This window comes from Chrysochloris asiatica, unplaced genomic scaffold (genome assembly GCF_000296735.1).
Source record: "Chrysochloris asiatica unplaced genomic scaffold, ChrAsi1.0 scaffold00170, whole genome shotgun sequence".
Lineage (NCBI taxonomy): Eukaryota > Metazoa > Chordata > Mammalia > Afrosoricida > Chrysochloridae > Chrysochloris > Chrysochloris asiatica.
Window position 1 is genome coordinate 95,992 of NW_006408688.1, and position 25,902 is coordinate 121,893.

Genomic DNA, 25,902 nt, shown 5'->3' on the forward strand with positions numbered 1-25,902 from the left:
TTATTCTTCAAGGTAGCATAATATTCCATTGTGTGTATGTACCACAGTTTGTTTATCCATTTTTCAGTTGATGGACACTTTGGCTGTCTCCATCTTTTTGCTATTGTAAATAGTGCTGCTATGAACATTGGTGTGCATGTATCTTCCGTGCTGTGGCTCGTTTTTCTTGCACAAGACATTTTTAAAGTGTTGAAGAGCAAAGATGACAGCTCGAGGACTAAGGTGCTCAAGTATTTTTAGTAACCTCATATGCATGCAAAAGCTGAACAGTGAATAAGAAAGACTGTAGAAGAATTGATGCCTTTGAGTTATTGTGTTGGAGGAGAATATTGAAAGTGCCATGGGCTGCCAAAAGAACCAATAGTCCGTTTTCGAAGAAGTGCAGCCAGAGTGCTCCTTAGAGGCCAAGATGGCCAAACTTTGTCTCTCATACTTTGGACATAGTATCTGGAGGGAGCAGTTGCTGGAGAAGGATGTCATATTTGGTAAGGTGGAGGGTCAGAGAAAAAGAGGAAGACCCCCAATGCGATGGATTGGCCAAGTGGCAGCATCGATGGACTCAAGCATGGCAACAGTAGTGAGATTGGACCAGGATCGAGCAGTGTTTCATTCTGCTGTGCATAAGGTCGCTTTGGGTTGGTACTGACTCGGTGACACCTAACAACAACAAACAATAATTGTGGGATAGCACAGGATTGGGCAGTGTTTCATTCTGTTGTACATCAAGTCTGAAGTGACTCGATGGCACCTAACAACAAGGATATCATGAACTGAGAAAGCTTGGGAGGCTTTGATTGATTTTTTTCGATTTGAAGAAAATATCTATTTGATCAGAGAATTGAACTATATTTTAAGACTAGCAATACAGATAATTGTCTAGAGTACATGCAAATAGATGTTTTCTGCTTCTGGCAGCCTTTCAGATGATCTTACTAGAGTTTAAAGCCCCTTTTGGAAATTATCAGATACTCAACACGTAAAACCCATAGGAACCTTGGGTTATAGGTACATTTTCTTTACTGTTTGTGTCTGTTGACCAAGAATCCCCTTTTCATCCAGGATCGAAGTGGCATTTTTATCCATAATTTAAGGGGCTTTCCCTGATGGGCTAGCTTTAAAAATCATAAAGAGGGCAAGATTTGTTGGCCAGATACCAAACTTTTCTTGACTTTTTATATATAAGTAGTAAATTCTGAAGTAGATTTCAAGGTTGTTGTTGTTGTTAAGTGCCATCGAGTCGGGTCCGACCCATAGCGACCCTGTACAGGGTTTCCGAGGGTGTAAATCTTTACGGGAGTAGAAAGCCTCATCTTTCTCCCGCGGAGCGACTGGTAGTTTCGAACCGCTGACCTTAAGGTTCGCAGCCCGATTCGTAACCACTACGCTACCAGGTAGCAGTCACTTTAGTGACAGTTCGAGGGTAAGTCAAACAGTTTTGCTGCTACTAGGGTTCTGCTTCATATATGCACAGGTTTTTTTCTCCCAAACAAAGCATTTTTAAGTATGTATCTGTGATTAGTGGATACCTTACAAATAATAAGCTTGTCTTAGTCTTGTTGTTAAGTGTTATCAAGTTGGTTCCGACTTAGCAACCCTGCATAGGGTTTTGAAGAGCGGCTGGTGGGTTTGAACTGTTGGCCTTAATGGTTCGCAGTCCAGTGCTGATCCTGTGGCACCACATCAGAAGTCCTTAGTTTCATTTGTGGTTGCTAAGTGCCGTTGAGTTGGTTCCAACTCATAGTGACCCTGTATAGGGTTTCTAAGGAGCGACTGGTGAGTTTGAACTGCTGACCTTGAAGTTGAAACTGACCTTGCAGTTCAGTGCATTAACCCACAGTGCCACACCAGGGTGCCCTTAAAAAAAAAAAAAAAAACTTTTTATGTATTCCTTCTATCTAACAAAATTCGAATGGATATCTTCCAAAATCATTGAAACTTTGCAACAGGTTTATAGGAGTGCTGCTTCACATAAAACATTTAAGTTTTTAGATAGATCAAGCATTTTAAGGAAGGTTGAGAAGACCTTAAAGATGAGCCAAGAGAGGGAAGACTATCAACTTAGGTAAATTTTGTCTGAAGTCTAGAAATGGTGGATTAAGACTAATACACAATAGCTACTGAAATTAGAATCTCACATGGTTTGTCATTTTCAATTTTAAAAGAACATCTTAGCCTCAGTACATTTTGACATGTTGGATGCCAAAAGGTTTGCATGGAGATCAGGTAGCTCAAAGAGCTGCTCTTTCCATAAACCTTTTAAGCAAGATTGAATTATATGATGAAGATTTTATGGAATGAATCATACCTGGGGACAAGCCTTGGATTTACAATATAATCCAGAGAGCAAGGTCCAATAATAACAGTGTCTTTCAAGGGCATCATTTTGGTGGGCCAGTTCAATTAAATGCAAAAAGGTCTGTTTTCTGAGGTCCCAAAGAGGTAGGTAATATTGACAGACTTTTTTGAAGGTTACAGTATGATTATGGGGGCTTATTATGGAGAAATTTTAAGAAAATTGAAAACTGCTTTAGTGAGCAAAAGGCCAGGAAAGTTTGTTCCACCAAATTTCTTTAAATCATAACAGTGCAACTGTTCATTCTTCAAGGGTTACAAGAGGTGTTCTACTTGTATTTAGCTGGGAAACCTTACTTACCCTTTGCACCTTTCATCCCTTTTATTTCCCCTTCATACTTCTTTTTGTTCCCCAACTCAATGAACATTTAAAAGGAACACAATTTGAGTACCTTGAGGGTGCTAAAGTGATGTTTTGACATGGTATAAATCAAAGAAGACAATATTTCATGGAAGGATTAGAGAGATGCAAATACCACCTTCAGAATTGTATAGACTTAGATGGAGGCTGTGTTCAGAAACAATAGTTTTACATTTTGATATTTTTGTTTCATAAAGGTTTTGTGATTTTGTAGCTATACTTTTTGACTTAAAGTTACAGATTTCTTGTTAAAATGCAAGCTATTCTTTTCTACCACACCTAGGTTGTTATTAAAGTGCCATCAAGTCGGTTCGATTTATGTTGTTGTTAGGTGCCATCAAGGTGATACCGACTCATAGTTACCCATTGCACAACAGAACTAAACACTGCGCAGTCCTGTGGCAACCTCACAGTCTTTGTTATGTTAGATCCTGTTGGTACTGTCCCTGTGCCAATTCATTTCATTGGGGGTCTTCCTCTTTTCTCTTTGACCCTCCACTTTACCAAACATGATATCCTTTTCTAAGGACTCATCCTTCCAAAGTATGAGATACTAAGTCTGGCTATCTAGGCTTCCAAGGAACATTCTGGCATATTTTTTCCAATACAGATTGATTTGATCTGTGGTCTTTTTAATAGTTTCCTCTAACACCACAACTGAAATACATCAGTTCTTTCATGGTCTTCCATATTCACTGTCTAACTTTCATATGCATATGAAATTAATTGGGTCAGGTGCACCTTAGTACTCAAACTGACATCTTTGTTCTTGAACACTTTATTTTGTAGCAGATTTGCCTAATGCAATACAGTTTGACTTCTTGACTGCTGTTTCCATAAGTGTTGATGGTTGATCCAAGCAAAATGAAGTCATTGACAACTGCAATCTTTTCTCTGTATATATGAATGTTGTTTATTGGTCCAGTGGTGAGAATATTTGTTGTCTTTACATTGAGGTGCAATCAATGTGGTCTTTGATCTTCATCAGTAAGTATTTCAAGTCTTCGCTTTCAGCAAGCAAGATTGTATCCTCTGTATATTGTAGATTATTGATGAGTCTTCCTGCAATCCTGATGCCCCACTTTTCTTCATATAATCCAGATTCTCAAAGTTTTTGCTCAGCATACAGACTGAATAAATATGGCCAAAGAATACAACTGTGGCACACACCTTTTCTAATTTTAAAACCATTTGGTGTTTAAGGTCAGGACTATTATATATATATATATATATTTTTTTTTTTTTCTTATTGATTTCTGCATTCCATTGGGTCACTTCTCTGGAATGGAAACAACTATGGATCTTTTCCAGTCAGTTGGCTAGGTAGCTGTCTTCCAAATTTCTTGGCACAGTTGAGTGCGTGCCTCCAGTGCTGCATCAGTATGTTGAAAAATTTCAATTTGTATCCCATCAATTCCCAGTGCCTTGTTTTTTGCCAATGCCTTCAGTGCAACTTGGACTTCTTCCTTCAGTATCATTGGTTCTTGATCATATACTACCTATTGAAATGGTTGATCGTTGACCATTTCTTTTTGGTATAGTGACTGTGTATTCCTTCTATCTTTTTTTGATGCTTTCTGCATCATTCAATATTTTGCTCATAGAACCCTTCAGAATTGCAGTTGAAGCTTGAATTTTTTCTTCAGTTCCCTCAGCTTGAGAGAAAGGCTGAGCGTGTTCTTCCCATTTAGTTTTCTAACTCCAGGTCTTTGCACATGTCGTTATAATATTTGACTTTTGCTTCTCGAGTTGCCCTCTGGTGAAATTTTCTATTCAACTCTTTAACGTCCTCATATCCTCCATCTTCTTAGCATTTAATGCTGGAGAGCAAGTTTCATAGTCTGTTCTGACATCCATTTTTCTTTTTCTTCTTTTCTATCTTCTTAATGATCTTTTGCTCTTTCTTCCTCTAAGATGTTCTTGATGTCATCCTACAACTCTCTGGTCTTCAGTCCTTAGTTCAGTCCAAGAACATCAAATGTGTTCTTGAGATATTCTCTAAATTTAGGTGGGATATATTCAAGGTAATATTTTGGCTCTTGCAGCCTTGTTTTAATTTTCTTCAACTTCAGTCTCAACTTACATATGAGCAGTTGATGGTCTGTTGCACAGCTTGCCCCTAGCCTTATTTTGGCTGATGATACGGAGTTTTCACTGTCTCTTTCCTCAGATGTAGTCTAGTTGGTTTCTGTGTATTCCATCTGGGTGAGGTCCATGTGTATAGACATCTTTTATGTTGTTTAAAAAAGGTATGCAGTGAAGAAGTCATTTGTCTACAAAATTCTTTATCATGCCATCTCCAACATTGTTTCTGTATATCACCAAGACTGTATTTTCCAGCTACTGATCCTTCTTCATTTTCAACCTTTGCATTCTAGTCTCCAGCAATTATCAATCCCTCTTGATTGAATGTTTGATCAATTTCAGACTGACGAACTTGGTAGAATTCTTCAGTTTCATTGCCACTGGCTTTAGTGGTTGATGCATAAATTTGAATATTAGTAGTATTAATTGGCCTACCTTGTAGGCGCATGGATTTTATCCTATCACAGATAGCATTATACTTCTAGACAGATCATGATGTGTTCTTTTTGATGATGGATATGATCAAATCCTCTTCAATGTGTCATTCCAGACATAATAAACCACTGTTTGTTTTACTGATTATCAGATTTAAAATGGCCAATACCAGTCCATTTTAGCTCACTAATGTCTAGGATATCAATATTTATGTGTTCCATTTAGTTTTCAACAATTTCCAGTTTTCTTTGATTCATACTTTGTACATTCCATGTTCTAATTACTAGTGGATGTTTATTGCTGTTTCTCTTTATTTTGAGTTGTGGCCCATCAGCAAATAAAAGCGTTACTCCATTCATGTCATCCTGGTCATATCTGAGGAGGCAGCTTTTTCTCAGTTGTATTTTGAGTGCCTTCCTACCTGAGGTGCTCCTCTTCCGGCACTATTCCTGACAGTATTCTGGTGCTCTTCATCATGTTTCAATATTCACAGTTTGGGTGCTGACAGTGTTCCACTGCTATTCATAATATTTTCAGTGACTAAATATTGTCTCTACTTCTTAGTCTGTCTTCTTCTGGAAGTTCAGCTGAATCTTGTCCACTTTGGGTGTCCCTGCTGATATTTTAAATACCTTGGCATGGTTTCCAGGATCACGGTAACACATAAGCCATTACAGTAAGACAAACTGACAAATGAGTGGTAGTGTGATTTATAGTGACCCTCACTAAAGCTGGTGGGTTTGAACAGCTGACCTTGTAGTTGGCCATTCAGTGCTTATCCTACAGTGCCACCTCACCTGTGTTGTTTTTAAGTAGCAAGTTAGTTCTGACTCATAATGACCCCATATAGAGTTTCTGAGGAGCAGCTGTTGGGTTTGAATTGCCTTGTGGTTAGCAGTTCTATTCTTATCCTACAGCACAACACCAGGAAGGGTGTGGCTCAAATGGAATCATTGAAAGCATTTTGATAGAGTGCTTTTAAAGTTACAGAGTACTGTCTTAATTGATTTTATTTTAGTTCTTAACAATAGGAGCCTTAAGAGGAGGATAAGGAAATCCTCCCCAATGTGTGAATAAGATTATATTGATTCCGAGAGTGACTCACGGTCACATATGTAGTAAATAATTGTACTTTTTTTAGATCTAGGTCTTTATTCTAGATTGTCATCCTTACCTCTTCAAACGTCATACCCCATTGCCGTTTCAGTTTCTCTTGGCACTATAGGGCATAGGACCAGAATTCTAAGATACAGGAGACATTGTCTTGTTTTCTCAGATGCTAATTTTGAGATAGGAATTTATATGTATTTTGTAGTAGGGCTTCCTTGATGCTTAGTTTTTAAAGGGTTAGCTTCAACCTGGCTGACTGCATAGCTTCCCTTCTTTGACTGTCCATACTAACCCCAGGCTTTCTCTAAAGTTTGCTTATTCAAGAGTTATCTGAAACATAGGAAGGTTTAAAAAAAAAAAGAGAAAACTTGGCCTTTTAGAAGTCAAGATAATATTTTTGGAAAGCAGTGGACCAAATTTCTTACTCTTTATCATAGCAGAACTCTGTGGACTATAATTTTACTCTGTTTTTATATATGATTCCTTATTCTTTAAGTGAGACGTTGTTGTTAAGTGTCGTCAAGCATTTCTGACCCATAGTGACCCTGTATAGGGTTTCTAAGGAGCAGCTGGTGAGCTTAAACCACCAACCTTGCAGTTCAAACCGGCTTTGCAGTCTGCTGCATTAACTCACAGTGCCATACCAGTACCCCAAGTGAGATGTAGGTGCTTTTATATTGAAAACAATTTCAAATAGGGAGAAAGGAGACAAAAAGTATCAAAAGCAGAAGAGATTTACAAAGAGTAGTTTTTATTAGTTAGCTAATAACCAATTGCCATCAAGTTATTTCTATTTCATGGTGACCTCATGTGTGTCAGAGTAGAACTATGCTTCATAGGGCTTCAGTGGTTCGTTTTATTTGGAAGTAGATCACCTAACTTGTCTTCTGAGTCTTCTCTGAGTAGACTCAAATCTCTAATCTGGGCTTAGCAGCCAACCACACCAACCATTTATATTATTGAACTCCAGTTAGTACAAACTAGACCTGAAGAAGTTTCTATGGGACATGTACTTTTTGCTGTATATGTTCATCCTAATGATCCTAGATAATCAGTAAAAGGTTAAATGATATTCTAAATACCGTATACAAGACGGCAGGAGAATGCCTATGTTTTTCAAAATGATTTCCAACTCTAGAGACTTGTTTCTTTTCAAAATTCGTATTCAGAGATACGCTAAAATTACCTGAAAAATTGACGTAAGTAAATATGGCATCATGTTTTTCTCTTCAATGTAAGAAAGCATACATAAGGATGGTGATAAGTCTGTTCATTTCTCACACCTCCCCATTGAAACAAATTTGCTATGAAAATACTTTTTGAAACTACTTCAGAAATACTATTGCTGATTAAAATGTGCATCAGTCAGCACTAGTGCAGAATCTGAGTGTCACTGAATGCTAATTAAGACAGCTTTAATCTTTCTTTAATTAAAAGAATTTGTATATTAATTCCACCCCCACAACCCATGACATAACAGCACAGAGCATCTTGTATAAAATAGAATAGATTAAAAACAACCGAAGTATGAAGATTAATTTGACTAGTTCCTTCACCAAAACTTACAAAAGAAATATGATAGAGGTCACATATGAAAGCTGAAGACTTAAAGGATTAAGTTAGTGTCTAAGAAATTTGTATTCATGTTAACTTTATACTAAAGCACTTTTGTAAGAAATTTGTATTCATGTTAACTTTATACTAAAGCACTTTTGTTTTTTTAACTGAGTAAAAGTGTTTTGTAAATCTTTGACTAGCATACCCTGGAATGTTTCTATCATAGAATATATGGAGCAAGTCCCAGGAAATTGGTTCTCTTTTATACTTTGTTAAATTCAGATCAGATTTCCTTCATGCTTAAATTGGCTTAGTCTTTATATTTGTCATTGATTTCACTGTGTCAGTGCCATGTAGGAAAATTCTGAAAACAATTTAGTCTTCCATCCAACCTACTTACTCTTTTCTTAAAAGTCTGAATTATTTTTAAAAGCATCTGCATAATTTTGTATAACTGCTTGGATTTAGATATATCACAGTGCTGTTTTTTGTTCAGCTGTTTTCTTTAAATGTCTTAGCAATGCCATTTTCTTATTACTATAATAATTGGATGTCTTTCATGGGACTCAAGTGTCTTACACTAATGTGAGTAGAACCACACTTTTCCAAGGATGTGGTGTAGACATAGTTTGGTATGGACTATGTGGAAAGATACAGCAGTAGAGGTAGGGCAGAGGCTCATAGAAAATTGTGCTAAACCTTTATATGTAAAGAAATGCTGAGGATATTTGAATGCTGTTTTTGGTTTAATTTGAGTTTTCTCAAGAGATTATGATTTAAATGTTTCCTTAGGCCATTCTTTAAGTTTCTTCCAAAATAAGAAGAATGATGTAAAATTGTGTTATCATTTCTAGGAGAAATATCCTCACTCCATTTTTAAACATATACTCTTTAAATGACTTCAGTAATTTTAACAAATGTACTAAAGTTACCAAAGTTGACAATAATGTTTAAGTGAAAGCATTAGGTGAATAATGTTTAAGTGAAAACATCAAATCCATTGGGTAGTTCAAGAATCTGTACCTTAATTTTGAAAAAAAAACATCTGTTTGTAAGTCAATCAAGACAATTTGGGATCTTGTAAGATGCAATTAAAAACAAGAAACTTGGCACATACCAGTGTAAATGAAGGTTAAGACTTTTAGTTGTTTTGAAATGTGGGGCCTAATTTGTTAACATACCTTTTTTAATCTAGTGATTTAATTAGTGTCACAATTAAGATATGTAGCAACATCAAGAGAAAAGTAGTTAAAGATAAAAAAAAATAGTGATTGGATTAAGCCCTGTTGCTAGCATTGGTTGGATATAAAGTAGCAAGAAAAGAAGGAAAAGATCATCGTTATTACTATTAAAAGGTGTACATAATTTTGTTTGTTTAGGTTACAAGAGTCTGGTTGCAGAAGCAATTGGACCCTGTTCAGTTCTGCATTTACTTGTTGTTTTCATGGCAGTTTGACACTATTGACCACTCTGGCCTTCTTGTAACTTTATTCCCCCTTTTTTTCAGCAAACGCTTTCTCCTAATCTCTCTTACTATTCCTTCTCAAATCTTTGAGTTTGTACCTTCCTTTGTATTTGATATTCCTTTGGGTTCTACCTGCACTTCTTTTCTTTCTCATATGCTTTTGTACATTAGTTTGAAACCCACTCTTGATAGTTGTATATACATTAGCAAATACATCTACTTGGTTTATCAATCTGTAACAACTCTTAATAATTTACCTTTCTTACTTAGTTGCTAGTCTTCCTTATTTTCTTTCCTTGATGAATATCAGTATCCACCAGTTTCCCAAACCAAAAAAAGGGTGTAATTTTAAATGAAATGCTGATGATATACATGAAAGAATATGGAAAGCTTAGGTTTTCAGAGACATTATTTTTTCCATTCTTATTCTTAGGATATGTGCAAGGAATGAGTGACTTGCTTTCCCCCCTTTTGTATGTGATGGAAAATGAAGTGGATGCCTTTTGGTGCTTTGCATCTTACATGGACCAAATGGTAAGAAGAGGAGTTCCTTTCTTTAACCAACTGATTTTGAAAATTTCAGTTGTATAGTATTATTATATAATGTTGATTTTTATACTTAACCATATATGATAGAATGTAAAAAAATGATTTCACATCTCTAGTTTTCTTTTTTAAAACAGCTTTTCAAGAGTCTTGGAAATACTGTCATGGCTTTTTATTAAAAAAAAGTAGATAATAAGTGCCTTCAATACAGAAATAACCTGGATTTAATATCAATAAATGCTGTGTTCTTCAGAAGAACCATGAGTCATTATAGAATATTGATGAAATAGATTAATCCAGTTCTTATAAAGTATTTGGACTTTCATATCATCTGTTTCCAAGATGAAGCTTAGTCATGCTGAATAATATTCTTACCTATTGTGAACATTTTGGGTTTTGTCATTAGAGTAACTGATTGTTCTCCAGATGTTTTTGAACTGTTTGAAACCCTGACATTATCTTAGTAAGTCACTGTTATTTTCTGAGATACAGTGCTTATTAGACTTGACCTATGTCTAATATATATATATATTAGATCAAAGAGCACTATATCAGCTCTTTGTACCAATATGTACATATATAGACATAGATAATAGCATAATCTTTGATACGTCTTTGAAGCAGGGGTCTAGGGCAGTAGTGCAGAGAATGAGTATTAACAGAAATGAACTAGAGAAATCTTTAGCAATAATCTGCTAGAAACAAGAAAAGGCAGAGGGCTAACAGTAGATAAAAACTTACGATTTCTAAAGCTCTGAGTGTAGAGGTCAACTATGCTTTTTCCTAAAAAAAGACTGATGCAGTTGATGCTAAACATTGAAGTCAGGTGTTGAAATGACTTGCTTGCAAGGGGATACAAACTTTGTATTTACAATCAAAACAAATTTTAAAATGTTAACCCATGAGTTTAACTCCGGGTTTTGGGGGTAGAAATGTGAAATTTGTGAGTTGTACTCTTTTTTTTTTTTTATTTTACTTCTGTTCTTTCCTTCTTGCTCTTGTTTTCCTTTCCCCTTTAATTTTTTTCTTTTTAGTTTATTCTCTCATCAAGTCTCCTGTCCATGGTTCTATTCATCCTCACTTCTAGTCCTTTTCCAAATGTATTTTTAAGGAAGTTTGTGATTGTTGTTTTAAAATGTTCCATTACGGTTAATATTCAAATTATTTAGTTCTTTTCCATTGACTAAATTTTCAGAATATCTGTTGTTGTTTTGTGCCATCTGATCAGTTCCAACTCTTAGCAACCCTGCGTAGGGTTTGTAAGAGCAGCTGGTGGGTTTGAACTGCCAACTGCGGTTAGCAGTCCAGTGCTTAATCTACAGTGACAGACAAGGATTCTCAGAATATTTTAAAGGATTATCAATTGTAGTAGGCTGGTAATATCATGGTTGGTCTTTTTTACTTTTATGGTTAATTGCTTTGTTATAGGTCTAACTATTCTCAGGTGATCCAGAAATCTGAGGCATTTGTTTAAAGATTGTACAACTGATATTTATTACATAAAAACTGTTGTCTACCTTTTTTGTGTTTTTGTTGTTTATCCTGTTTCCACTAAAACGAGTACATTCTTTGATAAAAGGTTGTGTCTTTATTTCATTGGTAGCTTATCAGAATTCTCCTAATGCTTGATTTGAGGTTGTTCAATAGATTTTTATAGAACACTTGAATATTTTCCCAGTGCTTTGTTTAGACATCTACCTATATAGTGGTGGTGGTGGTGGTGATGTGTTGTGTAGTCACTTCTGACTCATAGCAATCTTGTTTGGATTTCAAAGGCTGTAAATCTTTACAGGAGCAGAAAGCCTCATCTTTCTCCTGAATGCGTATAGTAGATATTCCAAAAATAATTAACATGAACATACTGAATTTAGTTTCTTAAAATTATAGTTTTCAGTTGTTTGTCAGATGTCTTTGAGTTGGTTCTGACTCACAGTAATTCTTTGCTTTGCACAACAGAATGAAACATTGCCTGGTCCTGTGCTGTCCTCACAGTCATTGTTACACTTGAGCCTATTACTACTACCACTTGGCAGTCCATCTCATTGGGGGTCTTCCTCTTTTTCGTTGGCTCATCCACTTTACCAAGCATGATATCCTTCTCCAGGGACTGTTCCATCCTGATAATATGTCTCAAGTTTGAGATATGAAGTCTCACATCCTGGCTTCTAAGGAGCGTTCTGGCTGTACTTCTTCCAACACAGATCTGTTTATTCTCCCGGCAGCTCACGGTGCTTTTAATATTCTTCTCCAACTCCATAACTCAAATGCATCAGTTCTCCTGTGATCATCCTTATTCATTGTACAACTTTCACATGGCTATAAGACTATTGAAATTGCCATCGCCTGGGTAAGGTGCATTTTAGTCCTCAAACTGACATCTTTGCTCTTGAATACTTTAAAGAGGTCTTGTGCAGCAAATTTGCCTAATGTCTGCTGCTTGCATGAGTTTTAATAGTGGATCCAAACAAAATGAAGTCTTTGACAGATTCAATCATTTCTCCATTTATCTTGATGCTATTTAGTGATCCAGTTTTGAACACTGATGTTTTCTTTTTATTGAGTTGCAACCCATTCAAAAGGCTGTGGTTTGGTTTTCATCACTAAGTATTTTAAGTTCTCTTTGTTTTCAGCAAGCACGATTGCATCATCTACATACCACACGTTATTAATGAGTCTTCTTCCAATCCTGATGCCACATTCTTTTTCATTTTATCCATCTTCTTGGATTATTTGTTTAGCATATGATTGAATATGTATGGTGAAAGAATACAACCCTGGCACACACTCTTCCTGATTTTGCACCATTTAGTGTCTCCTTGTTTTATTCAGATGACTACCTCTTGGTCTATGTACATTTTCCCCAAAAGCACAATAAAATGTTATGAAATATCAATTCTTTGCAATGTTATTCATAGCTTGTCACCATCCACATAGTCGAAAGCCTTTGCATAGTCAGTAAAGCACATGTAGACATGTTTTTGGTATTCTCTGCTTTCAGCCAAGATCTGTCTGATGTCAGCAGTAATATTCCTTGTTCTACATCCTCTTCTGAATCCAGGTTGAACCTCTCGCCATTCCCTGTCAATGTATTGTTGCAGTTGTTTTTGAATTATATTTAGCAAACTTACTTGCATGTGATATTAATGATATTGACTGATATGGGTGTCTTCAAATCAGCTGGCCAGGTAGCTGTCTTCCAGATTTCTAGGCATAGCAGTACTGCGTCAGTTTTTGGAAATATTTCAATTTTTATTCCATCAATTGCTGGAGTCTTGTTACTTGCCACTGCCTTTAGTGCACCTTTGGACATCTTCCTTCAGTACCATTGGCTATTGATTATAGGCTCTCTCTTGAAGCGGTTGACCACTGATCACCCCCTTCCTTTTTTTTTTTTGGTACAGTGACTCTGTATACTTAACTTCTTCCATCTTCTTTTGTCTTCCAGCTCACTGATTCTGGCTTCCATCTCTTCAGTTCTACTCCTTTGCCCTTTCAGTGTATTATCGATTTCTGATATTTTATCATTAATCATCTGGACCTCTTTTTGCAGGTTTTGAATTGTTTCCAATGCTATATCTAGTTTGATCTGGTAGCAATTTCCTGACTTCTTTATTTTCCTCCATCTCTCTGTGAAGCATTTGGATTTGTCTCCTTGTCATTCTTCTGCATTCTTTCCTAGCAGATCCAAAGCCTGCTCTTCTTCTATTGGGACGTCTATGTCTGCCTCCAGCTCATTTGTCTCAGTTACTCTTTTCTGTTTCTGGACATGTGCTGAGATCTTTTGTTGTTTTTTTCTTGGATATTTTCAATTAGTTAGATGTGTTTTCAGTGATTAAATGGATATATGTTGCTGTGTTGTTACGCTTATTGAGTGTCTCCTGGTGAATATGATCTGGAGATAACTTCCCTTTTCACATCTCTTATTACTCAGTTGCAAGCTATCTTACCAAGTGTTGGGTATCTGTGGAATGCCTAGATGCTGGTATTGGCTCCTGTACAGATGGTGGGATATTATGGGGTATGCTTGTAGGTTGGCTATATGACCACGATTGCTCTCTTCTTGGGTAACATAGGGAGAGAAAGCTCCACCCCCCAAGTCAAAAAGTAAGACCAAATGGACCAAAAACAGAAGCAAAATAAACTAAAAGCATAGACAAAAACCAGAAACAAAGCCATAGCAGACAGGTCAGTGTGCATGCACAGTAGAAACCTCCAGCGGTGGGTGGCTGTGTCCACTTGCTCAGGCCCCTCCTCTAGTCACCACTGGGGAGGTGTGCAGTTTGATATTGAGAAATGAGTGGAAGAAAGATTACCCACTATTTTTATCTCTGAAGGTCAGTTAGGTATCTTCTATGCACAGTGGAATTCTCAAAGTGTGACTGCGTCCTTGTGTATAGTAGTTGGTATTGGCTCTTTCCTTTCATGTTGAGGTTTTACAAAGTGCATATATGATTTGGCTGTATGGCCAGACCTGCTGTCCCTTTTTAAGTAAGGCAAGGAAGCAAGGCTCCCGCCCAGGTAAAAGACTCCCTTTAGGGCTAATTCCCAGAGTTAGACGTCTTAAGGAGCAACCAAAGGATTAGCTTGTGGGACTGCTGGGGCTTTCAGGGATTTCCTCTTTGCGCCTTGGAAAATTGTACCCTGTGGGCGCCTTTCGAAAACTCAACGAACATTTTGCAAAATGTAATAATGTGTTGGTGTTGTCATACTGTTTTGACTTCACAGACTCCCTTAATGTCATTAAACCTAAGAAGTAGTTTATTCATTCTTTAAGATGAGATATATGATAAAGCAAACACTAAGTGTATTTCACATAGTATTTTGAAGAAACTGTTAACAGTGGAAATCATTTGATAAATGTCTACTAAATGCATGTTCCCTGCATCCAGTCTGTGTGACGTCAAGTTGGTTCTGACTCTTAGTGAACCTCATATAGAGATTCTAAGGCTGTAAATCTTTAAGTAGCAGAAAGTCTCATCTTTTTCCTGCAGAGCTGCTGGTGGTTTCAAACAGTTGACCTTGTGGTTAGCAACCCAATGTGTAACCCACTGTGCTAAACAGGACTTCTTACACTATATAAGAAGTAAATATATCCGTTTATAACATTCCTGATTTTCTTCTGTTTCTAAATTAAATGAATTCAGACAAAAATGGTCATTAGTTTGAGACAGAGAATTCTTTCTTTTTTTCCTCCTTTTTAATGTTGCTTAAACTTTTTAATAAATTATATATTTTTTAGCATCGCCAGTCCAACATTTGTCCTTAAACATCATGTTTTAACTATCAATTGTTGTGTTTTTATTGCCTTCAAAAAGATTCTGACTCATAACAACTCTGTATAGAGTTTCCAAGAACAGCTGATGGGTTTGAACTGCTGACTTTGTGTTAGTAGTATAGTGCTTATTCTACAATGTCATATCAGGGTTGTAGCCACATCTCTTATACCAGTTATTATATAATTTAATTATTATGTTGTTGTATACTATAAAATAGTTTAAAAATACTATTTATGTTGTAACCATTATTTGTTTTAAAGCATCAAAATTTTGAAGAACAGATGCAGGGCATGAAAACCCAGCTGATTCAACTAAGCACCTTACTTCGGTTGTTGGATAGTGGATTTTGCAGTTACTTAGGTAAGTAAATCAAAATGATACCCAGTAAAATGTAGAGTAATATACAAAAAACATAAGATACTCTTTTAATGACAGACATACTCTACTGCTGTTGCCGGGGTTCTTCTGAGGAATAAAAGTATGAGATCAAATGGTCTTTGTATGATTTTTTGTTATTGGTGTTTTTTTAAACCAAGTCAGCCTGTAAATTAGCATTGTTTTCTTGAGTTCATAAAAGTCAAGTTAAGTACATAGCATATTTAATAGCCTAAGATACATGGAAAAATTTGAGTTTGAAATTCGTCACTGTATCAGACATAATTAACTTAACAGTAAGCTATATATATATAAAAATGTGTTTTCTTCTTTATAGAATCTCAGGACTCTGGATATCTTTATTTTTGCTTCAGGTGGCTTTTAATCAGATTTAAAAGAGAATTCAGTTTTATAGATATTCTTCGATTATGGGAGGTAAGTTCTTAAATTGTAGAAATGTGATCATTAATATGGAAAATTTTCCTGTGATGTATAAATGGATTGTTATAGTCTAACTGAAATTTCTAAGACAAGTATGTTCCAAAATTCTTAGGGATTTGTGGTCTCTCTTTAAAAATGAAAGATGTTGAATTAAATATATGGTTTTATAGAGCTTTGTGCAAATCACAAATTTCAATAAGATGTGGGACCCAGAAGTATTGCAGAACCCATTCTCTAGTCCATTTGCTGTTCTGTTCTTTACGTGAGGCTCCACCGCATGCTGGTATCTATTTGTATTCAGAGTTCAAGGGCGTGTTTGACAAAGACAGGCCAGTCAGTTGAGCTGATACATTAACTAGTTTGCGGTCTCAGGTATTGGGAGCAAGTTTATTTTTATTTTTTGCTTTTTAAAAGAAATTTAAGTTAAAGCAAAATACTAAGAATTATAAAACAAACCACACCATATGGATGTATTATACAGGCATAGTTTGGAGATATTATGGGTTCAGTTGCATACTACCACAGTAAAGTGAATATCGTAATAAAATGAGTCACATGAATTTTTTGGTTTCCCAAAAAGTTATGTTTATGTTATACTCTGCTCTGTTGAGGATGCAGTAGCATCCTGAAAGTTTGGAATACTGAGAGAATTATCAATATGTGACGTAGAGACACGAAGTTAGCACATGCTGTTGGAGAAATAGCTTCAATAGATTTGCTTGATGTAAGGTTGCCTTGACGTAGAGTTGCCTTTACGGAGGGTTGCCTTGACATAGGGTTGCCACAAGCCTTCAGTTTGTTAAAAAAAAATAGAGCAATTAAAAATGAGGTGTACCTTTAAATGAACATTTTGTCATAATTGCTTCTAGTTTTCTTTTCTATCCAAGAAAGAAATGTGTAACTAATGTATTCTTTAAGGAGCTCTGGTAGCGTAGTGGTTACGAATCGGGCTGCGAACCGCAAGGTCAGCAGTTCGAAACTACCAGCTGCTCTGCGGGAGAAAGTTGGGGCGTTCTGCTCCCATAAAGATTTACAGCCTCAGAAACCCTGTAAAGGGTCACTATGAGTTGGAACTGATTCCACAGCACATAACAACAACAATGTATTCTTTAATACTGCCCCAGTTCCATTTCCCTCTGTGTATCTAGAGGAAATTTGTTATGTTTCTAGTACATATTTCTCATGTTCCATTTTGTGCCAGGTCAACACTTGATGAAAATCAGAAAATTAGTGTTTTCTTCTCAAATATTAGATAATTGTTAGGTCAACAGACTGATTGGTGCCTTATCTTTCTATGCTAACTAAGGGATGATAGGAATTCTCCTTAGGAAAGGATAGATAATAAACAGACTTCTGTATGCAGTGGAACCTCAGTACCTGCTGCAGTTGTTACAGCGGGAATTGATTCCCATGGTGCTACGTGGCACCGTTGATGACTGTGCTGCCATTGGAGAAGGGTCTTTGCTTTGTGCTCATGTCCTCTATCCTGACATATGCAGTAAAGTCACATGCTCCCTACTTAGAATATGTTAGTGTCTATCAATCTCAACTTCTTTAAAGGATGGATTGATTTCATTGCATTGTAATTAAAGTTTCAAAATTTGGATATGGTTTGCAAATTGTTTAATTTTACTCTTGGTATAAGAAATTTAAACATATCAGATGGACTTTCATAGTATTGTTTATAGAAATCTTTATTCATATAACTGTGGGAAAAACATGACCTTATATTTGAGGGTATTATTACCTGTACTTAAGAACAAGTATAGCCACTGTTCAAACATTTTATATGTACCATTTTGAGCAACTGATTCACTTTTTGTCACAATTAGAGATACTCTGTTGTGTACGTGTAAAAGTTTTACATATTTTGAATGTAATTGTGCTTTCTTTGGGTATTTTTAATTCCATGATTGTATGAATATAACAATATTTTTATTTCTAGGACTTAGCCTAATTTTTATTCAGGAAATGAAGCTGATTTTAAAGGGAGATACTAAACATTAAAAAAAACTATTGAAAATTCCTCAAGCCCTGAAGCTATCCCATTTACATTTTAAACTCAGTCTTATGGCGATGGTTCTTTATAAGTTATATTGATTAGACTCAGTGAGTTGCTTCTTGCAGTTAACTGAAGATCCTTTTCTGGAATTCATCATATTCACATAATGTTAAACATTAGTTCCCTTTCCTTCATTTCTTGACTAGAAAAGCAGTGGCCATCCCAACCTAGGCAACCTCTGCTCTGTGTAGAAGTTATTCAGAATTCAGCCTTCTAACTATGATGAAGATAATTTTAGTATTGGTAAAGTTTACTAAATATTTCTTAATTTTTATAGGTAATGTGGACTGAACTACCATGTAAGAATTTCCACCTTCTTCTCTGTTGTGCAATTTTGGAATCAGAAAAGCAGCAAATAATGGAAAAGCATTATGGTTTTAATGAAATACTTAAGGTAGCTTATTCCTTTAATTCGTATCTTAATATTTTGACCCTTTTCTCTATTTGATGTTACCGTACATAGAACATTACTGTGAGGCCTTTTTGAACTTGTATCAATAATATTTCATGACAGGACTGACTCTCTGAGAATGACAGTTCAATAGATACATCTTGACCAGTTATTTTTACCTGAGTAATTAAGAAGAAAAGGAAAATTAGCAAATACTCTTTAGTTATTTTAAAAAAGTAATTGTCTTTTGCTTATTAACTGTGAGATAGCATACTTGGGACAGCGACTCTGTTTAATGTTCCATAAGCTTTATTAGCCATTTTTTAGCCTTAAAAGATGAAATAATCTGATGAAAGACATATTAAATTTCCTATCTATTTCTAGTATGTGAATATATTTTTTAAAGGGTTTATCTGCAGGGCAACAAACTGGTAATACTATATAGTAGAATATAATAAGTCTGTTTGGTTTCAGATGGTCATTTTATTTTATTTTTTTGTTACATTTTAGCATATCAATGAATTGTCCATGAAAATTGACGTAGAAGATGTACTATGTAAGGCAGAAGCAATTTCACTACAGATGGTAAAATGCAAGGTATATAATGCTTTAAATAATTGCAGAGTTTTATTGTGTGTGTTTTATTTTATTGGTGATTTGAGATCAAGAAAGCGTTTTTGTTTTTTTTTTTCCCCCCCTGAGTAAAATAAATGGCAGTTTTAAGAAATTCTAGCCAATGTTTTGAGGACAGACAAGACATTGGCTAGCATTTTGGTTGCCATTATAGATTTACAGCACTTACATGAAAACAGTTAGCTGATTTTTACAGATGGGACACATCTAAAAATAAGGGAAAATGACAAAAGTAATGAATATATTTCTAAGGTAACTGAGGAAACTTTAACATTTAGTGAAGCGTAGATATGTTACTTAACTGAATTGTTATTTTAAGTGCCGTTGAATAGGTTCTGAATCATAGCGACCAAATATAGGGTTTTCAGGGAGTGTCTGGTGAGTTTGAAGTACCAACCTTGTGTTTCAAACTGACCTTGCAGTTCAGCGTATTAACCTGCAGCGCCACATCAGAACAACATTAATTGTATTAGTTGATAAAAAATGTTACAGTTGTTAAGTACCCTCAAATCAGTTGCAACTGGAGCAGCTGGTGGGTTTCCACTACTAATTTTGCTGCTCACCATCCAGTGCATATCTTACAGCAGCATTATACCAGTACTCATACAAAATAGGAACTCATATTAATAAGTTGTTGAGAATAGGAACTTGTATTAATAAGTTGGTGTTAAGTGCCCTTGTGTTGATTCCAACCTGTAGCTATCCTGTATAGGGTTTCCAAGGAGCAGCTAGTGGGCTTGAACCGCCAACCTTGTGGTTTGAACCGACTTTGGAGTCCAGTGCATTAACCCACAGTGCCACACCAGAACTCCTGTTAATAAGTTGTTGTTATTAAGTGCTGTCGGGTTGGTTCCGACCCATAGAGAAACCTGTATAGGGTTTCCAAGGAGTAGCTGGTGAGCTTGAACTGCTGACCTTGCAGTTCAAATCAGCTTTACAGGGCCATACCAGGACTTCATTAATGAGTAGTACTGCCAAATAAAATAGACACTGACCAGAAACAATGAAAATGGGTAGTAATATTTAGTGGATGTCAGTACATTTGTGTCAGTCTTAATTATTTAAGACTTAAAATAAGGCACATTTCATATATTATCTGAATTCAAACTAAATCATTCTACTTTTGATGTATTTTGGCTTTTGCATTTTTTAAATAAACTATTCTAGATTTTACTATTTGTTCATAGTTATTTGTTCCCTGTCTGTACTTGCTCGGTTTTTCTATAGGTGGCGTTACTTCTCCACCCCATGTACTTTGCCCATGGCCATTTGATTGGCTTTGGCCAATACAATGTAAGCAAATAATACACAAGACATGTCTGAACAAAAGCTTTTATGCATTTCTGTGGTTTGGTTCTTTTCTTCTGCTGTTCACCAGGAGAGCGAAATTTTCCACATAGTGTCTACTTTTAAACCGGAGTCCTAAATACAAAGACACATGGAATCAAGCTGAGCCCAGCAAGCTTAATAGAACAGCAACTTTCATACCTTAATGGCTTTTGCATTTTTAATAAGAATTCTTACTTGGTGTTTGTGTCATTTCTTCATATATCCACATTGTTATTTTTGTTTAGTTTTGCAAACATATTTGATAGCTACTCTGCGCAGAAATGTCAGCAAGAGATTTCTTACTTTAAAGGAGCCTCTATTTAGTGAAAGATGGTATAAATATTCTAAAAGCAGAATGAGAAACACGCTAAATATTAGAAAACTATATGTTTGTGAAGGACGGGGCTATAGAGAGATTATTTTGGAAGAGATCAGGAAAACACTTAAGAAAAAAGGTGGATTTTTGAATCATTCTTTGAGGTTTTTTTTTAGGATTTCTGTTAGGCTGGATGGAGAAGGAAGGTTAATAAGAGTGGTGGTTGTGGTTAAGTGCCGTGGAGTCGGTTCTGACTCATAGTGACCCTGTACAGGGTTTCTGAGGCTGTAAATCTTTATGGGAGCAGAAAGCCTTGTCTTTCTCCCACGGAACAGCTGGTAGATTCGAATTGCTGACCTTGAGGTTCGCAGCCCGATTTGTAACCACTACGCTACCAGAGAGTAGGTGATAATTATGCAGCTAGAACAAATGTTGAGGTTCTGGAATTAAAGTAGTCCTAAATGGAAGTGCTGGGTCATGAGTAATTTCCTGCTGTAATGAATGTTGGTTTTGTGTTTGATTTTCCTATCCAGGAATTACCACAAGCACTGTGTGAGATCCTGGGGCTTCAGGACAATGCAGTTACAACACCAGATTCAGACACAGGAGAAGATGAAAATGTTGGCATGACTAGCTGTTCTACATCTGCATTTCACAATGACCCCTTACCTGGACTTGATACCAGTGAATCCCAAGATGCCAACACAACACAATTATCTGTGTCCCAAGATGTCAGCAGGTTAACACCTGCATGAGCATTCTTTACAATTTTTGAAGAGACACTTTGTTGCAACTATTTTCAAGTACTTGAAAGGTGGAAATTTGAGATTTTGGTATTGATCATGCTTTAAGGTTTATGAAAAGAAAGTGTACTGTGATGTTCTTGCATTAAAGCTTTACAAAGATTTAAACTAATTATTTTTGTATTTACTTCTGCCAAATAGCCTTTCCTTTTCAATAACATTCCTTAGTATTTTTATAGCTAAGTACATTTTATTTTCTTGCAGATGAACTGGAATTGGTTACTATTACAAGTGGATGAGTTGGAAATTATGCACTTTGAGAAACATTCACTTTGTTTACTCTAAGCTTAGTGGGTTTTGAATTTGAGTAAAAATTGAGCTTTTCTGTAGCTTTCTAAGCTAAGAATTAAGTTGTTAGCCAGTGACAAAAAATAAATAAATAAATAAAAGGAATTATTTTTCTCTGTTTACAGAAATGCTCAGTTTAAGTATTTATGCTGGCTGGATGTGATTTAAATTGGACATTTTCATCAAAGCAATTTAATGTCTAGATAAAGAGCTATTTCAGCCATAAGTGGGTTGGCAGCATATTTTTTACATTGAACTTTTCTTCACTTGTATGTAAAGACTACATATAACTACTTATTTATGAATATAAGAAAGGATAGGCATATTTTCTTTAACTGAGTAAACTTGATTTATATAATCTGATTTGATGAAATTAATACATAGCTTCAATATGAGATCTTTTTTCAAAACTATTTTCTTAACCTAGCATTTATTTCATGAGAATATATTCAATCCTGTGCCTGGTGTAATTTTAAAATTGACGGCTTGTAACGTTACTAATAATGTTTATTATAATTCTAAATAATGCATTAACTGATTAATCAGGCATTTAAAATTTTTATAAAGTACTTTGAAAAATACTTCTGTCAAAAATTTCAAATACTCTTTGTATATGAACAAAACTTGTTTTTACCATGCAGTGCTGCATGATTTTAAGTTATGTGGAATTAATAGGACTGATTCCATTTTAATTGTAATTTGTTAACCCCTGTATATATCATTAAAATAAATTTGATGTTGAAGAAGTGTTTTCAGTTAAATTACACATGAAAGTAATCTAGCTCTTCAGAGGAAATAAATCCAAGTATTGGATCTCATTTTATCTCATATTTTTATATGACAAAAACTCATTTGAATGAATTGTGAGAATGAGAAAGAAACCTGACCCGTTGTATAACAACATTTTATCAGCCTGAAAATGAGCAGAGTATTGCTGTGGAGAGGGGTGTCAAGTACTGGCAAGTCTTTTCCGACTCATAGCAACCCTCTGTATAGGGTTTCCAAAGAGCAGCTGGTGGATTTAAACTGCCAATCTTGTGACTTTCAGTCTAGTGCTGATCCTACAGCTCCCCACCAGGAGTCCAAGGGTATAAATATTTGGTTTAGTAAAGCAGCTCACCACAAGTGATGCTGATATGAGGGTCACTCAAAAAAGTATTGCTACAAACTTATAGAAACCTTCATTAAATTAAATTAAAATACCAAAGGGTGAGACTGTTGTTTCTATACACTTCTGAAGGTGGTGTTTCCATCTCTGTAATCTTTCCCTGAAGAATTCTGCGCTCTTTATTTGACACCACGTCTAAATGGCAGTTTTGGCATCCTTGTGGGACTCAAATCCATTTGAGATGTACTTGAAGTTCCGGGAACAAAGCAGTCTGAAGGAGCAAGATCAGGGCTATAGGTTGGATGGGGTAAGCTTTCCCAATGAAATTCTCACAGAATAGCCTTTGTTGTCCCTGAAGAATGGACAGGTGCATTGTCATAATGGAAGAAAATTCGTTGGCACAGTTTTCCTAGCCATTTCCTCATAAATGCAGTTTCCAAATTTCTCAGAGTTTCTTAATAAGCCCCCAGGATTGTGCTGTGTCCTTAGAGAAAATATATCAGTATTGCCCCTTTTGGAATAAAAGAAAAACAAGAAACATTTGCTGTAACTTTTTGAACTGAATTTAACTGACCTAGCAGAACCCCTCTGCAGCCACTGTTTAGATAGAACTTGTTTTTTTTTTTTTTTAAAGGCACCTTAATGACATGAATTAATTGTGCTCATGAGGAATCTGTACCTGAACTAAGGTAAGAGTTGTTCGAACAGAACATGGGACACTGAATGGTTTAAAATTAAGAACGGTGTGCGACAGGGTTGTATTCTTTCACCATACTTAATCAACATGTATGGTGAGCAAATAATCCGAGAAGCTGGGTTCTATGAAGAAAAACGTGGCATCAGGATTGGAGGAAGACTCATTAACAACCTGCAATATGCAGATGATACAACCTTGCTTGCTGAAAGTGAAGAGGACTTAAAACATTTACTGATGAAGATCAAAGAGCACAGCCTTCGGTATGGATTACATCTCAATGTAAAAAAACTACAAAAATCCTCACCACTGGACCAATAAACAGCATTCTTACCAACGGAGAAAAGATTGCAGTTGTCAAAGACTTCATTCTTCTTGGATCAACTATCAACACTCACAGAAACAGCAGTCAAGAAAACAGATTTGCATTAGGCAAATCTGCTGCACAAGAACTTTTTAAAGTGTTGAAGAGCAAAGATGTCAGCTTGAGGACTAAGGTGCGTCTGACCCAAGCCATGGTATTTTCAATAATCTCATATGCCTGTGAAAGCTGGATAGTAAATAAGGAAGACCATAGAAGAATTGATGCTTTCGAGTTATGATGTTGGAGGAGAATATTGAAAGTGCCATGGGCTGCCAAAAGAACCAACAGATCCATTTTTGAAGAAGTGCAGCCAGAATGCTCCTTGGAAATCAAGATAGCCAAACTTCGTCTCTCATACTTCGGACATATTGTCAGGAGGGACTAGTTGCTGGAGAAAAGGATATCATGTTTGGTAAGGTGGAGGGTCAGAAAAAAAGAGGAACACCCCCAACGAGATGGATTGGCCAAGTGGCAGCATTGATGGACCCAAGCTTGGCAACAGTAGTGAGGTTGGCCCAGGATCAGGCAGTGTTTTGTTCTGCTGTGCACAGGGTTGCTATGAGTCGGTACTGACTCAATGGCACCTAACAACAACAATGAAATTAAAACAAGTATATTACTGAGAGAACTAGTCTGCAGCCATCTGCTGGTTGCAGAGACATGTCTGAACATGTTTGTTTGGAATAAACCCATGCATATTTAAACTAGAACCCTAATAGCAACACTTTTTTACTTGCCCTCGTAGTATGAGGGAAAAGTTATGCAGTCAGAAATGACTAGTACACATTTTCTTTTCAGAAGGGATCAAATGAGCTTTTTCTCCTAGTTGAGCATTAACCGATGGTTATGACAGTAAAACCATTAGATTTTCATTTTTAATATCATGTGTGTTATCTTTCATCAGTTAATAATGAGTAAGCCTATTCAGAAAAAAAAAAAAAAAAGTGAACTGATCAAAAACTCAGCATCTCCAGTCTTTCATTTCCTGCCATTCAGGAAATTGCTTAGAACATCTTGATGTCCTCCTTGTTCTTCCTGGACAGTGGCTTTTTGTGAGTTGTTTCCTACTATGTAAAGTGATACCTCCTTTGGATTGAAAAAAATCTTAATACATTTAGTAAGTTGAACTTAAAAAGTTTTACTGTAAAACTACTTGCTAAAACATATTTTTGCTGCACAGTTTACAATTCTATCTACACATTTTTGATGTGGAAATGATAGTAAGATACAGTGCTAAAGTTCTAATTGGAGTTCACAAAATCCAGTTAGCAAACACTGTCAACTTGAGCTATTGAGATTAGTAAAATAAATAGCTTAAGTTATTTGTCACTCTCACTTTTTAAAGATTTATTTCTGGTTTTACAAGGTGCTTTTCTTGTTAAGTGCTGTTGAGTTGGTTCTGACTCATTGTGATTGTGTATAAATCTTTGCTGAAGCAGAAAGCTTCATTTTTCTCCCTCGGAGCAGCTGGTGGGCTTAAACCACTAACCTTTCCAGTGCTTTTTCTACAGAGACACTGCGCTCCCTACAAGATCATTTATCACTTTCTTAAAATAAAAATAAGTTCAATTTGATATTTGAATTCAGATTCTAATTTAACTATCAGAAGTGTTTTCAATTCAAGAATGAGTCTGTAAGAAACATTTTTTAATTTAAGATCCTGTTTTGATCTGAGAAGATTCTAGGATACTTCATGTGTTTAATGTTAGGAACTTTAGTCTCAATTAAAACTATAGCTTTTCTGAACAGTGAGAAAACAGCCTTTGGAAATAATGACTGGTTTGTACTGAGCTTAACATCCCTAAAATCTTTTATGGATGGTAGCGTAGTGGTTACGAATCGGGCTGCGAACCTTAAGGTCAGTGGTTCGAAACTACCAGCCGCTCCGCGGGAGAAAGATGAGGCTTTCTA

At 35.9% G+C, this 25,902-nt stretch overlaps 1 protein-coding gene across 2 annotated transcripts in view; it reads left to right on the plus strand.

Annotated features, from left to right (window-relative positions):
- The window catches only part of TBC1D15 (TBC1 domain family, member 15), a 79,776-nt gene extending 57,207 nt beyond the window's left edge, over positions 1 to 22,569 (plus strand). The window contains exons 13-18 of one of the 2 annotated variants that reach the window (XM_006871611.1): positions 9,799 to 9,899; positions 15,448 to 15,547; positions 15,900 to 15,997; positions 18,343 to 18,459; positions 18,967 to 19,053; positions 21,268 to 22,569. In XM_006871611.1, coding sequence (XP_006871673.1) covers positions 9,799 to 9,899; positions 15,448 to 15,547; positions 15,900 to 15,997; positions 18,343 to 18,459; positions 18,967 to 19,053; positions 21,268 to 21,489 — 725 coding nt within the window. In that variant the 3' untranslated portion in view covers positions 21,490 to 22,569. The remainder of the gene's footprint in view (positions 1 to 9,798; positions 9,900 to 15,447; positions 15,548 to 15,899; positions 15,998 to 18,342; positions 18,460 to 18,966; positions 19,054 to 21,267) is intronic. The other variant, XM_006871612.1, reaches the window with a different exon arrangement.
- Positions 22,570 to 25,902: the final 3,333 nt, after the last annotated feature.